A 17251-nucleotide genomic window follows, 5' to 3' on the forward strand; every position below is an offset into this window, starting at 1 on the left:
TGTTTACAAATAACTTTAATTTTTGAAATAACCAAGGATCGCTGAACAGTTAATAAGCTGGCTTGATGCTACCAGAAGAGTTCATACAGAAAATACCAATATAACATAATGGTTGAAGGTATAAAACTAGATAAGACTGACTAGAAATAGCAGAACCTCTTAGTTTTCAGTCATCATATGCAATTAATGAAAAGTCATTAACAAGTATAAAGCAGCAAAACTTAGTAAATGAAAATTATAAAGCCATATTGTCTTTGTTAAAGTAAATATAACTCATTTTTAAAAGCCCTCAATTAGTTCCATAAAGCCTACTTGTGCATGCATTAAAATTGTGACACTTGAAAGCCCTGATCCAACTTTAACACTCACAGCGTGCAATGCAAGGTCCATGTTACTGCTAGCGGCAGAAAAACAAGTCCAAAGTGCTTAAGCTGGGGTGAGCAAGGGGAACAGCTAAGCTCCTCTGGATTCTGCTCCCACCCAAACCCATCTGGGAAGCTGGAGTAAGAATACCGTCTGATCCTTGTGTTAGTTTGTTCTGTGTCTCACGCTCTATTCTGTGGACCTCCCCTTTTAGTAATGTAACAAATGTTATATGTTTGAGGTCCCAATCCTGCCAGGTGCAGAGCACCCTCAAGGTTTGTTGACTATCTTTCATGGGAATTGACGGCATTCAGCACTTCAAAGGATCAGACCCGATTTTGTATGAGGCTAGTACAACAATTAAAAATGTCTAAAATCATAAGAATTCAAATTGGGGTTACCCCTGGAAATCTCATTTTCATGCTAGCCTGAGGTTAAAGTAATTGATTTTTAAAATCTTCCTGCATTTGTTGTGCATGGAAAGATGTCTTTTGTTTTAAACAGAGTCTCTTTACAGTAATTTTTACTGCAGATAATTTTTGAGTAGATTGCCACTTACCCATAACAAAAAGTTGAATAAATTATAGTCACTTGCTATGCAAAAAACTATGATCCAAACTCTTTTAATCTCTAAATATTAAGTGGGAATCTTACATACATGTTGTGTTCATATAATTGTACACACCAACCCTAATCCTTAGTGGGTATAAACTTGGCAGAGCTCTATTTTCTTCACTACAGTAATACCAATTTATATCAGCTGAGGACCTGGTCCATAGGCCCTAAATCTTTTCCCAGTGTGAATTGTCTCTCAAGCTTTGTGTTGTAAATTGAGCCATTAAAACATGGAAAGTAATTAACATCTCAATACTGCATACTGAAATTTCAAATACATTAAAAGGTGTAATGCTTTGCAAACAAGGATTTAATAGGATTGGTCCTGTGGTTCCATGGTTATTAAGCACAATGGCCCAAATTCTGACCTTACGTAAGCAGGAGCAACTCCATGAATTTCAGTGGAGATGCATCCACTTATACCAGACCTAAATATCATGACCCAAGAGGGTTAAAAAATCAGAACTTTATTTAGCACACCCCTATCTGGTTAAGTTCAAGGGCTGACCCTGCAGTCCTTATGTGGGTGAAAATGTATTTTAAACTACCAGTAAAGCTACATGGAGTCTTGTTCACGTAAGAAGGCAGGATTGGACCCTGAATAATCAGTATGACACTTGCACACATCCACTCATCCTTTTTTTGTTTTTTTTAAATACACTGATCTAAAGAAAACGTCTCCTTTCATGTTCTGATCCTTTTACAAGGCACTGTACGGTTATCAGTGTACAAGCCATTTTTTTGTCTGCAGGCAGTACCGTTGATATGGTTGATGCTTTCACCGATACAGTCTGACTGGGAATTCCCTTCATTAATCATCTGAAACGCAAAAAGTTTTAATGAATAAGCCTGCGTTTGTATCAATCTCTAATCCCATACTTTGGCTGTAGGGTTAGGAAGCTGTCTGCCTGATTTTCCTCTTTCAGTGAAGCTATTCCATTCAGATCAATGGAGTTACTCCACTTTCACACAGGTGTATGCGAAAGGAGGTGTAGGCCCCATTTATGGTATTTCTAGAGTAGCCATTAGTATAAGATCTCTGCCTTAATAGTCATCCTACTGGGAGATTCAATTATTGCTCTCCAGCCCTTCAGGACATCATCAGAAAACACATACAGCATATGCTCTTTAGGGAACCTTGCAGGGCTATCTGTAATATGCCTATTTTTAGTGTCCAAGGCTAACACTACAATCTATGGGGTCCAATCATGTAGGCTACTCACACTCAAAGGTATAAGATGGAAGTGAAATCCTTGAAACTTTTTGAAAATAATATTTAAAGAATATAGTCTGTTACTCAGCTCTTCATATTTGTTCAGTAACAGGAATCATAACAGATTGTTTTCTGTCTTCTCTTATTATAGATCAGATTCTGATCTCAGTTACATCAGTCTAAATCACTCACACCTCTGGGTTTATGCTATACCTCCACTCAAGTCATTTGTATGTGCTTCCCCAACCCTTACTTTTTTTTTATGTTGTGCAGTTGTAGATCTTCCATTTCCTGTCCTGGCTCCAGTTGCTTCTTCCAAAGCTAAAACAAGCAAAAGTATTCAATGATCATGTTTTCATTGCCAAGCATTATCACCGTTACAAAATTGCACCCATAAAAAGGTGTAATGTCTATTACCTTGACAATACTGCACTTGAGCTACTAGCCACATGTTCACTGTACAGAAAGATAATAAGCTTAACTGAAGAACTAATTAACCCTTTCTAACACACCTCATTGGAGAATGATGAATTTATCATGATTAGTAGCCTGAGGATGGTAGGCATTTAGAGTAGAGGTGAAATTTGCAAGCTTAGCACTTCTGTACAGATCTGCCTTCAGGTTGGAACATAATTAAAGGGCCTAATTTTGATTTAATTTACACCATTGTAACTCCAGGATGGTGGAACAAGCCAGGAGATCTGGAACAAAATCAATAAAGCCAGGAATACCTTCAGGATCTTAAATACAGTCTGGAAATAATCAAAATACAACACCAAAACCAAACTCCAGGTTTATCAGAGCTGCGTACTTTCAACACTACTTTATAGTGCAGAATGCTGGGGAATGAGAAAGTATGAGATGTCCAAACTGTCTTCATTCCGTGCAACCTGCCTCAGAAAAATCCTCCGTATCTTTTGTCCCAGAACAATCTCAAACCAAGATCTATTGACATAGTGCACCCAAGAAGATCTGAGCACCATCATTGCAGGAGACGTTGGAGATGGATTGGTCATGTGCTTTGGATGGAAACTGATTCCATCACCAGAGTGGCAATAAGATGGACACGTGAAGGCAAGCGAAAAAGAGGTCGTCCAAAAACAACATGGCGAAGAGCTGTGGAAGCCGAGCTAAAAAACCTGGGGCACAGCTGGGGAACCATTGAAAGACTTGCCAGAAACAGACAGGAGTGGAGGAGCTTCGTCACAGCCCTAAACACCAGAGGTGTAATCGGAACATGATGTTGAACACCACTGAGCCAGATCCTCAGTTGTGGCCAAGAAGTACTCGATACAGATGAGGAATAGAAAATGTAAAGGTGCCTTTATGCGCCCACATTTTTGGGGTCATTTGGCATTGGGCCAATTGCCTGTCACAGAACAGAGGAGTCTGCAGGATTGCAGAGATGTAAAGGAGAGCAGAATTTGACCCATCACATTGAAAGTTGTGCAAGGAAAAACTGATGAATCCAATATTAGAGGTCACTTTGAAAAGTTTAGCCATTTACTGATCTATCCAACACCTGTGCAACCTCTTTAAAGTCAGTGGGCCAAATCCTGTGATGACTTACATCTTCTGCAACCCCATTAACTTCAAAACCCTTGAGGGTAGGAATTCTGCTGTCTACCATGTTAGGGGTATCACCAGAAACAAACAGACAATAATAAATAATGGGGATGTGGCAGAGGTAAGTGCAGGATTTGGCCTGACACCTTCGCATCAATGTAAATAAAGGGCCCTATACATAATTTATAAAAAACTGCATTAAGAAAGTGTGTTAGGATAGAGCCAGGGGAACAGCTCTGTCAAGGAAAGGGAAATAAAATTTTAAAAGCCAGCTTTCCTGTGAATCTTTGCTGCGATTTTCTGCATGTAATGGTATAGATTTCAGTGGTTTTAGGGGGTGTTTCCGGCATATCGTTTGGAAACAAACAAGGAGGGACATTCTGTAATGCATGCATACCTGTGAGGAGTTCATCAATCTGGTCCACTACAAGCTTTGCGTCTTCCATAGTGAAGCACATGGGTGGTTTAAATTTCAGAATGTTTCTATGGGGTCCATCCGCACTCAGGAGGATCCGCTGTTCTTTCAGTCTGTGTAGAAAACAAATGATGCACATGTAAAAAGGCATCTAAGTGCACAAAGTAACTTGCATATGTCAGGATTCAGAGAGGTCCATCAGACCAAACGCCAGACTGTTGTATGTAGATGTAACAATGCTGAAGGTTAGGGAATTACATCTGCTTACACCAGGTCAGGGGTTGGGCCACTGTCTGCGTCTTCTAATGCTAAATCAAAGGTTATATTAATTTCCGGTTAAAGTGGTGTGTGTACATCTGCTGGAGAAAAATCAAGGTTTTCAACCTCCTTAAGAAAAGGCCGGTAAAGGGTCAGATTGAGATTGCCCCCAGTATACTTTATGCATGGACACAGAGGATAAATATTTACTTGTAGATAATATGCTGGGCTTCGGCTGTGGCAGGTGTTCTCGTCAGTTGGTCCTTCACCAGATCTACTCCAACAAACAAGCCAATACCCCTAGAACATAAAGGGAGGAAGAAGGATAAGATCCACTGTCCAATAGCAAAGCCCCTCTCTTGCACAGATAGTAACACTGCTCCAACAATTCCAGCAAGTGAGTCAAATATATAGAGAAAGATACTACGCTTTCATGTACTAAGTTTTTCAATGCTATTTGTAAAGATATACACATTGCTGGCTTAATAAAGTTGCTTTGTCAGTTAAAGAGAAAAGCCTCTCATAACCTCCTGTAGGTCCAAACTACCAGTAACTTGATTCGTTGTTATTTATACTTACAGCTTGGATTGGGATTTTAACCCATGACATGAATAAAAACAAAAACCAGGAAATTTGAGGGGATCCATTTTTTGGATAATTTACGAGACATAATCATCACTTACAATTTCCTCATTTTTGTCCTATATTCTTCGCCTATTGGGCTACCAGAATAACCACTTCTCTGTCCCACCTTCTGCCTGGGAACTTCTTGATTGTACCCGGAGGTACCTACCTGACATCTCCTATTAAAGGATGTTTTTCCTTTTGTTTGTTCAGCAGCTCTGTTAAATAATTCCCTACTCGTATGGCATTTCCTTGGAGATCATCTTTTTCAATTACATCGAGCACAGCCAGGCCAATAGCACAGGACACTGGATTGCCTCCAAACTGAAGGCAAAGACAAATGGGAAAACAGTGGTTGAAATTCTGTTCTGCCTCCATCCTTGGGGGCTTCACTAACATTTCCCACGTCAGTAAAATGTGAACAAAGCTTAAAGAAAGGGACTTTAGGCAACATTGTGCTTAGTCCCTGCTTGGTTGCTCAGGAAGAAAATGGGATACTGGATCCTCCCTCCCTTGCCCTTCTCCCCCCAACCATGCAGTGCAGTGGGGTGCACCCAAGATGTCCCTCCCCAGTTGTTCCTCAGCCTCAGGTTGCAAAAAACATAGGACCACAGGAATTGCCATGCTATATCAGCCCTGAGGTCCATATAGTCCAGTATGCTGTTATAGACAATGGCCAGAATTGGATGCTTCCGAGGCAGCTGCAATAAACCCTGCAGTAGACGGGGGGGGGGGTTATCTGTCCCATTTCCCCTCCCCACATACGCCCCGAAGGTCTCACCCTAACTCTTAATAGTTAAAGAGCTGTTTAAGCCCCAAAACATGAGGTTTTATCTCCCTTCCAATACTCAATTATTACAACTCTGGATATTCGTGTGATCCATACAACTGTCTAATCCTGCCCCCCCCGCTTCCCCTTTTTGTAGATTCAGAAGCTTGGACAACTACTGGCATTTTCTTGGTCCAGCAACTGTATGACAGAGAAAGGGATGATGCTGTTGAGGCAGTTGACCAGCCTTCCATACGGAAAAGGTAAGATCCATTTTGAGTGTCCCCTCCATATGTGAGCTCAGAGGGACAATGTGAGCCATTATCTTCTGCTGGATAGGGTATAACATTACAATCATTCATTCTTTTAAAGATGTTGATGATATAAATTGACCCTGATGGTGTTTTTTCCAAAGTTCTTAGTGAATAGCATTTACGGCATTCCAGTCATACGGTTCCACAGCCACCTCTCAGAATCTCTGCCATCTAAAGCTTAAAGGGACTCCTACTAAGTAATGGAACTTGGTTGCAGTTAGTGACAAGACTCAGTCACAATGGAAAAGATGGCAGACATCTGACTGAACAGGCGAGACGAAATCAAAGTAGTGGCTTTGCAATATTTGCACAGCTCCAGTGTTTCCTGATACAGGGAGAGTGTTTAGCTGCCCCCGAGAGGTAAAGAAAATAAGGGCCCCATGGAATTCGGGTTCTCAATGGGAGCTGTTGGGTGCTGAGCACTTTTGAAAACCTGACCACTTCCTTTTAGGAGTCTAAATGGGAGCAGAGCTCTTTTGAAAATCTGGCTCCAAAGTTGGATACTGAGTTTTTTGAAACTTAGGCCCTTACAGTTCTCCAGCTCTATGAACCCAGCATATTCTGCAAGCACTGAATACAGACTAAAGCTATTGTAGGAGTAAAAAGGAAGACTTTCATCTGGAACGTTACCGTGTTGAAATACTCCAATCCAGAGGCACCGAAGGCTTCAGCAATCTCTCTTGTTGTAACCACACAAGACATTGGATGGCCATTGCCAATTGGCTTTCCCATGGTGACAATATCGGGTACGAAGTCTTTGCCTTGCAACTGGAAACCCCAAAAATGTTTCCCAACTCGACCAAAACCAACCTGGACTTCATCAGCTATGAATACGCCACCTGCCTTATGCACATATCTGAAAACAAAAGGAACAGTCCAAATGCCACACCACATAATAGGATTCTAGTGTCCAGGCCTAATTTTAGCCCAAAGGAGGGTGTGTTACAGAAGTTTACAATTTGACTAAGTCCCTGTTCCCGATGAGCATACAATTAATTTAGAAGATTTCACACAAAACCCCACAACTGCATTTTATGGTTGATGTTTAAATCACTCCATTTCAAGCTACTTGTTTGCTTTTTAATGATACACATATGGATTGTATTTTTTAAAATGATTGATAACTGAAAATTCCATTGGACATGAGTTACATAATGGTATTTAAAAGGTGGAACAAAAAAGAAGGACAAAAAACCCCCTAAGGGATTAATAGAATAAGCCTGTAACCTCAACCTATTACTCTGCGTAACTTCTCAGCTATGCCCATTCCAAGTATTGTACATACTCTGCCACTTTCTGGAAGTAGCCTGCAGGTGGAATTATTTGGCCTCCGCAACTCTGCATGGATTCAGCAATAAAGGCCGCAATCTACATAAAAGAAGATGAAGTAAGAGCAATGTTCCTCTATCTACCCTTTGCAAATAAGCTAACGCTCACAGAAAGAAATTGTAAAGATCTGGGTGACTTTAATAACATGCTGGGATGGATAGCTGTGGTTTGTTGTCAATGTCTAAGGCATAACATTTCCATTAGGGGTGCCCAAATTTGCAACACCGAGGGCCACGCTGGCAGCCTGCCAGAAATCAAAGGGCCACATCCAGGACCTAAACCACCAGCCACTGATGTCCCACTGGCCTCAGTGGGAGTTGGATCAGGTTTATAAGGTCCATGTAAGTTTACATAGAAATTTCAATTAAAAAAATACATACTTACTGGTACTTGTGATTTCCCTGATAGATGAATAGAAATTGCTTAGTGTCAGGGAACACCAGCAGTAGAAACCTGTGGTGGCCAGGGACAGGGCAGACAGAGTTTGCATTTTTAGAACACCCTGGCTTTGCTTTGGGCACCCCTGCCTCAGGCAAATGACTAAACAAGCAATATATTAGGGCAAGGCACTTCACAAAAGAGAATCTATAGGTGAAGTAATTCCAGTTGCTAGGAATGAAAAAAAGTAGTTATTCCAAATCAGGAAGGGCAACAGCAGCAGATCAGATACACTGGAACATCAAGTTTTACATTCCTTGTCAACATTAAGTCTGTGCAGCACAGACAGTGTTACCCCAAATCTCCCAGGAGCGTCACCACAAGTCTGCTATGTAACAGATTGCCTCCCACACCGCTTGTGCAACCCTCCCTGAGCATCAACAGGTGCACGTGAGCTGGCCAGCAATGCAGTCTTCCTGGAAACAAGGTCGAGCAGTAACGTGTAAAGAAGTGTACACTATATTCGAAGAGGCACACTACTGCCAAACAGTACGAGGGTCCCCATAGCATGTGAGACTTTAGCCTTTATCACAACTTGTTCTGTCACAGGTCTACGGCACCAAAACCTAAGAAGATATGCAAAAGGAGGGAAAAAAGGAAGACAAGAAAAGAAAAAAAAAACTGTCAGTTAGTCAAAAAAAGAAAAAAAAATTGATGAAGAAATTAAAGACAGGTGATGTAACCCTTTGGACTAAAAGGGGACTGTTTTGATCCAATATCCATTGCGGTCTTTCTATTGGCTTCAGCAGGCTTTAGATCAATCCCTAGCAGTCTTCAAAAAAATTAGAATTGTCCCAGGAAGCACTGGGTAACAGACATTCTAAATCAAATTTTATAGGATTTTGAAAGGATGCAGAATTGCTGGGAGTCAGTACATCTTGGCCACAACCCCTCCCATCTCCAGCCTTCCATGTCCCACCTCTGCTCCAGCTATCACCTGCCAGCTGCCACATGCATCCACGATTGTAGCACAGGTTATCACCAGCTTGTACTTGGATTCCAAGTTATGAGGCGTAAAAGTGCAATACATTTATCTCAATGTGCTTGAATGCAATGGTGACTTTAGAAACGTGATTTTCCTCATTTATCTGTTCTCCAGGCAGTGGTTTTCTAGATGTCCTGTCTAAGACTTTCACCATAATCTCTCAAACAGGACTTGAAAGCTTGACTGTGTTTCAAAGGCTCACGAAATAGTGAATTAAACAACTTTTGATTTATTTGCTCCTTTATGAGTCTATTCTCCTCTTGATCCTTGCATATAACTTTCATGGATGTTAATGAGAGTTATGAAAGTGCATCAAGGGGAAAATGGAAGCCTTGGAATATAAAACCCATAACAGAAGAGTGAAGGCAGAAAAGGAGAAGAAATTGCACTGTGTAGATGCTGATCTTTTGTCTCCTTTCCCCCCTATTATTTTGCCAACAGATGTAGTTTCATTACTAAACATGAACAGGGTTACAGTGTTTCTACAGCTCATGCTACAAACCTTGCGCCCACTCTTCTCAGCTTCTTCAATAATCTTTTTCACATCATCTGCATAAGCGTTTGCTGGATCTGGATGATCTTCCCTGTATTTTCCTCTGTAGATATCTGGAGAATGAGCCTGAAAGCAGCAGAGTTTATTTCAAATGCATGCCTTCTTGCAATATTCATTTTCTATTGGACAGTTCCCAGTGTTTTTCATCAGGGATGTAACTGTATCGGAAAAAATACCACCTTCTCTCATACATATCACAAAGTTTGGATATTCTGAATTTCTGCCTTGAACTTCATGTACACTATTAGGAGTTGAAGCTTGTACCATGTATTACAGGAAAGATACATTCCTCTAGATGTGAAATAAGTATTTGACTAATGTCTTTTCCAGGGCTTAGCTCTGTTTATAGGAAATACAGAGATGAGTAAATGTATGAGGGCAGGACTATTCCCCTTGTTTAAGTTTAACTTATTCAGGGAAGAGCCATGAAGTCATTATTCAGAGCAATGTCAATGCACTTTCCCGAGTGGCAGCCTTAGCCACTTAGCGCTAGCAACCTTCCAGGCCTCCATTCTTCAAAGAGCGTTCCACCACATGCATCCATTCAGCCCATAGCCACCGCCAGTTCCTGGTCTATAGTACTGACTGACTCCAGTTCTTACAGACTGCAAGAATAGTTGATGCCCTTTCCTTCCACGGGAAACCTGTGCTTCATTTGTACCGCTTGGCTTCCTCTTTTGTGAGAGAAGGTGGGCCTGCCACAGGCTTGCCAACCCCTACGAACAGTGTGGGGAGTGTTCAAAGGGCCAGGGAGGGGTCATTGGAAGGTACAAACCAGCCTGGGGAATGTCATTGGCACAAGAGCTGTATCACCAGTTCTAGAGTGGGAGATAGCTGGATGGAGGCCTACATATGACTTAGGGCTGGAGATTTGCAGTGGGAGGCTCACTCGAGCTTTAACCAGGTGAGTGCTAATCAGCTGTTTACTGATTTCCTTACCCATAAATTAATATATCATTACATTGTATTGCAATTCAGCATCAAAGCTTGTAATAAGCCACTTGTTACAAATCCAGCAGCAAACATTTCTGCTGAATTTAATCCTTTGTTATGAAATGACAGGGAGTGTGTAGTATGACAGGTTAGGAATAATTTTATCTGGGGAAATAAAGCTAGCACACAGGCAGATTTTGAAATGACTCTAGAGGAAAGGGAAAAAACACCTACAAAGGACAGTAATTGATATGCAATTGAAAAAATACTCACCACATGCACAAACTCTTTTTTGCCCTCCTTCCCCAGCTGATTAAATTTATATGGACTAATGTCAATCAGAGAAGAAACATGACCATGGTAAGCACTGCAATGGGAGTTAAATGCAAAATCACTATCATTAAGGTTTTAGAAAAGCTAAAATTCACAACTGCACACACACACAACCCAGAATTAAAAAAAGTACCCAGAAACATGGGGGTGGTGTTTGTGAGGGCTGCTCAAGTTAATTGGACCACTCCTGGACCTAATGAAGGCAGTGGGAGTTTTATTATTCACTTCAGTGGAGCAGGATTCGAATCAATAAGCCAAATTCATCCCTGCCAGTGAAAGGACAGAAAAAGTTGGTGTCTTCCTAAGTCTACCTGTAACAATGGCCCACAGGATTTTGAAAGGATGCAGAATTGCTGGGAGCCAGTACACCTTGGCCACAACCCCTCCCATCTCCAGTCTTCCATGTCCCACCTCTGCTCCAGCCATCACCTGCCAGCTGCCACATGCATCCACGATTGTAGCACAGGCAGGGCACAGCTGCCCCTGCACTTGGGTGTCAGGATCCTCTCCCCTGAGGTATTCCACAAGGGCCCTTAACCTGGGATTTAGTAAATGTTGTCTGATTTTGGCAGACTCTAAAAGAGGGCTGCAAATCAGATAGTCGGGTACACAAACACTCAGATTTGCTCCAGTTAATTATGGAGGCACAAATTTTATAGCATGTCAAAAGGGAGGCTGGGCATCTGCCCTTTTGAAAAGTTAGTTCTTAATGTTTTAGCACCAGTTTGGCCACTGTGACAGTGTGAGTCTAGGATTTACAACAACAAAAAAACAGCACAGATCAACTAAACCCCCCTGTCCCCACCGCAAACCCCCATATATAGAATTGTAAGTTTTCTAGTCCTGTAGTTGTCACATAGGTAAAACATTAATTGAGTGTAGCTCTCTGGATATTTTTCCTGCATAAGTGTGTGAGATCAGGCGTAGTTTAGGACATCTATCATGGTAGCTCAGCTTTCAGACCCACCAAACTTTAGTGTCCCTTCAGATCTCAGTTTACTTCTTGTTGTCAGATTGTGTCTCAAAACCTAGTTAGCATCACTTTAAATGGAGCTGTCTATATTTAATTATAATGTTTGTATGAAGGCAACATTGATCTTTCACTGAAAAATACCATACAACTGTATAGAGTTGACCTCTGAAGATACTGCAGAAGTGGCTAGTTGCATTCTATATGATATTCTGCAAACTTACTGGTCAAGGGTGATCACATCTTGGTGTCCGCGATACTGCCGAGCCAGTCGTAAGGCGAGGTCATTGGCTTCAGATCTACAAAATAATAAACACATTAGGGGACTATACACACACTACAAAATGGTTTATTGCAACACCAGGGCTAGATGGTTAGCAAGCACTTATCAGTCATTTTAATTTAAAACAGAAAAAGGGTATGGAATTGATTAATACAAACAATCAACACAGCAGGCTCTGTTATTCAGATTAGAATGCTATGATTCAGAACATAAATACCACATAAGAGGGAAAACAGCTCTTTGTATATGTATCAGACAAAGAGATGCTTTATTCCTCTAGCCCTGTTTGCTTGTGGGCACTTTATAGCTTTCATCCAGACCGCATCACATGATCCATTGTCTACAGTCAAGCTCTAAGATACAACCGCATTTGCCCTGATCCCTCAGAGACAAACACCTACAAGATCTCCATCAAGCATTCTTAAAACTGCAGTACCCACCTGCTGAAGTGAAGAAACAGATTGACAGAGCCAGAAGGGTACCAAGAAGTCATCTACTACAGGACAGGCCCAACAAAGAAAGTAACAGAAGGCCACTAGCTGTCACCTACAGCCCCCAACTAAAACCTCTCCAGCACATCATCAAGGATCTACAACCTATCCTGAAGGACAACCCCTCACTCTCACAGACCTTGGGAGACAGGCCAGTCCTCGCTTACAGATAGCCCCCCAACCTGAAGCAAATACTCACCAGCAACTACATACCACACAACAAAAACACCAATCCAGGGACCAAACCCTGCTACAAACCCTGGTGCCAACTCTGTCCACATATCTATTCAAGGGACACCATCATAGGACCTAACCACATCAGCCACACCATCCGGGGCTCGTTCACCTGCACATCTACCAATGTGATATATGCCATCATGTGCCAGCAATGCCCCTCTGCCATCTACATTGGCCAAACCAGACGCAAAAGAATAAATGGACACAAATCTGATATCAGGAATCATAACATTCAAAATCCAGTAGGAGAACACTTCAATCTCTCTGGTCACTCACTAACAGACCTCAAAGTGGCAATTCTTCAACAAAAAAACTTCAAAATCAGACTCCAAAGTGAAGCTGCAGAACTGGAATTAATTTGCAAACTAGATACCATCAGATTAGGCCTGAATAAAGACTGGGAGTGGTTGGGTCATTACAAAACCTAAACTTAATTTCCCCAATACTAATTTCTCCCTACTGTTACTCATACCTTCTTGTCAACTGTCTCTCTTACCACTTTAAAAGTTATTTCTCCTCCCTTGGTATCCTGCTGTTAATTGATTTATCTCGTTAGACTGACCTAACACTTGGTAAAGCAACCCACATCCTTTCATGTATTTATACCTGCTCCTGTATCTTTTACTTCATACATCTGATGAAGTGGGTTCTAGCCCATGAAAGCTTATTCCCAAATAAATGTGTTAGTCTCTAAGGTGCCACAGGGACTCCTCGTTTTTTAACCTCCCCTTTGTACAGATAACACCACTTCATACAGCAGCCAGCAGCTGGGAGAACAATGCAACTGCCACTCATATTAAAGTTACAAAATTCCCAGCAGCTTCCCAGCCTCCACATGGACCAGATCCTGCTCAGCACCTTTTAGCAGCAGGCCCAGATGAAGACCCAAGTTTACTTTGAAAGTCAGGGCTCTCACTCAGCACCAAACCACACTACTCTCTAACCATCAACCTACAGTACATCAGACTATCTTGTAAAAGATTTAGATAGGCTTCGGTCAGTAAGACATCCCAAACAAAATAAATCATCTTTATTGCAATATTGCCCCCTTTAAAATATAGTACAACCCACATACGCCAATGATCCATTTGCTGGAACAAGAAGAAGCAACAAGACTTGTGATGGGGAATACAAGTCACTCTGAGGCTATGTTATAGCAATGACTGAATAACGATTTTAGGTAGTACTGATATGTGCAAGCTTGGCTATGCTAAATAAAAAGATCCACTCCCTTTAGGGATATTGGGTTATAAATCTATTTGGATTGAAGAATAGCAGCATTTAGTATTTCGTATTAGAATGTAGACTGTTGATTAAAACACACACACATAATGCCTCTACAGAGATCAACCAAAGAGAATTGAGTAAATTTCTCTGCTGAATTTTAATTTTGTGTTTTCTTTCTTTTGAGCCCTCTTGTTTCTAAATACACAGATCTATTTTCAGAAAATACATGGTATCAGCTCTTTCTGCTTTAGTCTCCTCTAGTTGTTATAGAAAAGGATCATCACTGCTTCAAAGTTTCCATATTGTGGGTCAAATCTGGTCCTAAAGAAGTAAATGGGAAAATTGCCATAGATTCCAATCACAGCTGGATCTTCCCTGCTAAGGACCAATCCTCAGAGTTCAGGGCCTGTCCACAAAGCTAGTGATTTCTCTGGGGATCTATGCCAGGAATGAATATGGTGCTGCATATTCATGTTTGGCGGGGATCTGGGATTAGAATACATTTGAACATGTAATTTCTTTCAGTGAAGCCAAGAACGTTGACTAAAAAGGTTGTTAAACATTCTAGTTTAGTTTAACCAAATTATGTATTTTCCTATTATTTACATGCTGTTTGTTTCCTTTTCGCATAAGCTTGGCATAGACCATGAAAACAGACTAGTCCATTTCACTTTGCTGAGGGTCAGTTTCACTTTTTGGTTTTCATGGACTAAGACAATACAGCAAAGGTGAGGGTCGCAAACACTGCACAGGATATTTTTGAGTCCGACCAAAACAAAAAACAAGTTTTCCTAGAGTTATTTAGAAATAAATTTCCATGGAAACATTTGTATTACTTTTGTTAAACCCTGTTTTTTCACAGTTTAAAATTTGGGCCTAAACTGACCTGACAAAGTCCTTTTTAAACAGCAACAAAATAGTGTCAATGAAAAATCCTTCAGACATACCCAGAGTTAACAAAATAGCAAATGGAGAGTTTCTCTGGCAGGGTAGTTGTGAGGCGCTTAGCATACTGGACAAGGTTGTCATGCAGGAATCGGGAATTGGTGTTGAGCAGTTCCATTTGTTTCACTGCAGCCTTTATCACATCTGGATGGCTGTGGCCAACTAAACGAGAAATTATGAATAATTACTGACGTGATCGGTTACTGAATCACAATAAGAGAGTCAGGGAGCTCTCTTGAATCTAGCACTGTCAGCTTGCCTTGAAAAAAGGATCTTCTGATTTCTAGTGGGAATGATGTAAACTTAGTCAATGGAGCTTTTGTACTTACCATGTGCGACATTGTTGATGCAATCCAGGTATTTTTCTCCGTTCTCATCATACATATACTGCCCCTGAGCACGCACTATCTTGATAGGGTCTTTTGCAAAGAAAACTTTGCATGAAGGTCTAAAAAGTATAGAATAACATTATTTCAGCTTGCTCAGTTGTTGCCCTGCCTCAGAATCTTGAGAGTTGATGATCTCAGGGCTCAGGAAAACAAAAACTAAATCCCATGTACTCCTGCAGTCACAGCACAGGCAAAGCTGCCACTGACTTCAAAGGCACCTTCACCATCGTATGGACAGCTGCTGAAGTCCAGGGAATACGCTATTTTATATCAGTGAAGTGGCAAAGCTTGAAATACTAAAATCACAAAAGCCGTTCAGTAGATTATAGGTAAATGAGGCCATCTCTTCTATGAAGTGCCTGTGAAGCAAATATGATTTTTTTGTATACTATGTTGTAGTTTAACTGATGGCCAAGTGAGGCCTGAACCAACTCATTAAAATGAATGGAAAGGCTCCCATTTACTTCAATGGGAACAAGAGCAGGTCCTTAATGAGGTTATTTTCAAACCCCTGCTTTTGTATCTACGGGCTTGAACATGGGAACGTAGAGAAAAATTAATCAAAATTAACTAAAGGAGTGATTTAAAAGTACACTAACCTCCTGTGTTTGGATATACACACACTCAGAATTGCAGTGGTGAAACTTAATTAAGGCCACTTGGATTCTGAATAAAAGCGTCCACACAGGAGTTTAATATGATTTAACTCATCCAATTTAAAACATAGTTTGGATTAACATTGCTGAGTGTCCCTATGTACAAAAGTCCTGTGTATGGTTTCCTGTGAGCACAATGGAATGTGCACCGTATTGCATCCTTGGAAGTCTGGCTATGTTTGTCTGACACAGTCTTACTAATTTACACATAATATGAAAGTTTATAAAAAATTAACTCTCTGGAAATAGGATTAATTTTTAAGAACTTTTAAAAAATATATGGCCCCAAATTGATTGCACAGTGGAAGACTATGCTGAATTTGATGTCTGAGATTTATAGAGTTCATATGTTAGAACAAAATGCCAACATATGATGGGCTTAATTTTCAGAGGTGCTCAGCGCTTCTGAAAAATCAGGCTTAGGGTACTGAGATTTTCTGGGCAAAATTTTCAAAAGCGGCTAAGCCTTGTTTTCAAAAGCACCCAAATCCCACTGACTTAATGAGATTCAGGCTCCTAAAGTCACTTAGGCACGTCTGAAAATTTTCCCCTCTTTTTTCTGTTCTGAGCATGCAACACTGACACATATTCCTACTATACAGTTATATTCAGAAATATTACTGAACAGGGAGAAAACATTTAGAAACCTTTCATAGTACTTATTTAACCGAAGAGGGATGCTATTGTTTCCAAATAATAACACTGCTTTCCTAAAAGCATCCTTATTGTCCATTTTATCTGGTGACCTGATGCAATACAATTAATTGTATACACAGACCCTAACTGTTACTCATAAGATGTAATCTATAGTGTTTGAAATATTTTAGTGTCTGAATTTCTGCCTGATTAAGCAGTTACCTAGGGGCATCTTTCAGAGCTATTTCCCCTTAATTTACTCTTTGCCATAAGACAATTCAAAAGTGAAATGGAGGTAAAGCAACAGACTGAACATTATCAAATATCATTTCTTTGGTACAGTTTTTCAGTTAGTAGTTGTAACTTCTTTCCATGAGATTTCCATTACTGTTTGCCTTACAGAGCCTGATCCTGCAATGTGTACTCAAGCAAGACTCCCAGATCACAACATCTGGCCCTTAGAGATGACTGGCTCTACATGCTATGATGGCATTGATTTTTAAGCATATTAAAACAATTGATGACACAATATGACTCTATACACCTAGGAGTCTAAACAAGTGAGTATTTTAGCAGTAGCATAATATTAGAAAGTCAGTGAGCATCTTTGTACTTTCATATCTAACGGTGATGAATTAGCTTTTCACTTGGCATGACCTAGTGAAATATTAATCAAGACCACACACTCTGGAGAAAACCATGTTATTTA

General features: G+C 40.6%; 1 protein-coding gene and 1 long non-coding RNA gene across 3 annotated transcripts in view; one reads left to right on the forward strand and one right to left on the reverse strand.

Moving 5' to 3' along the window:
- ETNPPL (ethanolamine-phosphate phospho-lyase) overlaps positions 1–17251 on the reverse strand; it is a 19406-nt gene continuing 2155 nt past the window's right edge. For both annotated transcript variants that reach the window (XM_007054411.4, XM_037897025.2), the window contains exons 2-13: positions 15191–15309; positions 14864–15023; positions 11903–11977; positions 10649–10742; positions 9392–9508; positions 7423–7505; positions 6768–6993; positions 5224–5378; positions 4641–4730; positions 4155–4285; positions 2445–2512; positions 1–1797 (exon numbers count right to left, since the gene is read on the reverse strand). In XM_007054411.4, coding sequence (XP_007054473.1) covers positions 1663–1797; positions 2445–2512; positions 4155–4285; positions 4641–4730; positions 5224–5378; positions 6768–6993; positions 7423–7505; positions 9392–9508; positions 10649–10742; positions 11903–11977; positions 14864–15023; positions 15191–15309 — 1453 coding nt within the window. In that variant the 3' untranslated portion in view covers positions 1–1662. The remainder of the gene's footprint in view (positions 1798–2444; positions 2513–4154; positions 4286–4640; positions 4731–5223; positions 5379–6767; positions 6994–7422; positions 7506–9391; positions 9509–10648; positions 10743–11902; positions 11978–14863; positions 15024–15190; positions 15310–17251) is intronic.
- Positions 5378–17251, forward strand: part of LOC122465494 — a 27319-nt gene continuing 15445 nt past the window's right edge. The window contains exons 1-2 of the long non-coding RNA XR_006290395.1: positions 5378–6086; positions 16945–17102. This is a non-coding gene — a long non-coding RNA (uncharacterized LOC122465494). The remainder of the gene's footprint in view (positions 6087–16944; positions 17103–17251) is intronic.

Source organism: Chelonia mydas, chromosome 4, assembly GCF_015237465.2.
Source record: "Chelonia mydas isolate rCheMyd1 chromosome 4, rCheMyd1.pri.v2, whole genome shotgun sequence".
NCBI classification, from domain to species: Eukaryota; Metazoa; Chordata; order Testudines; family Cheloniidae; genus Chelonia; species Chelonia mydas.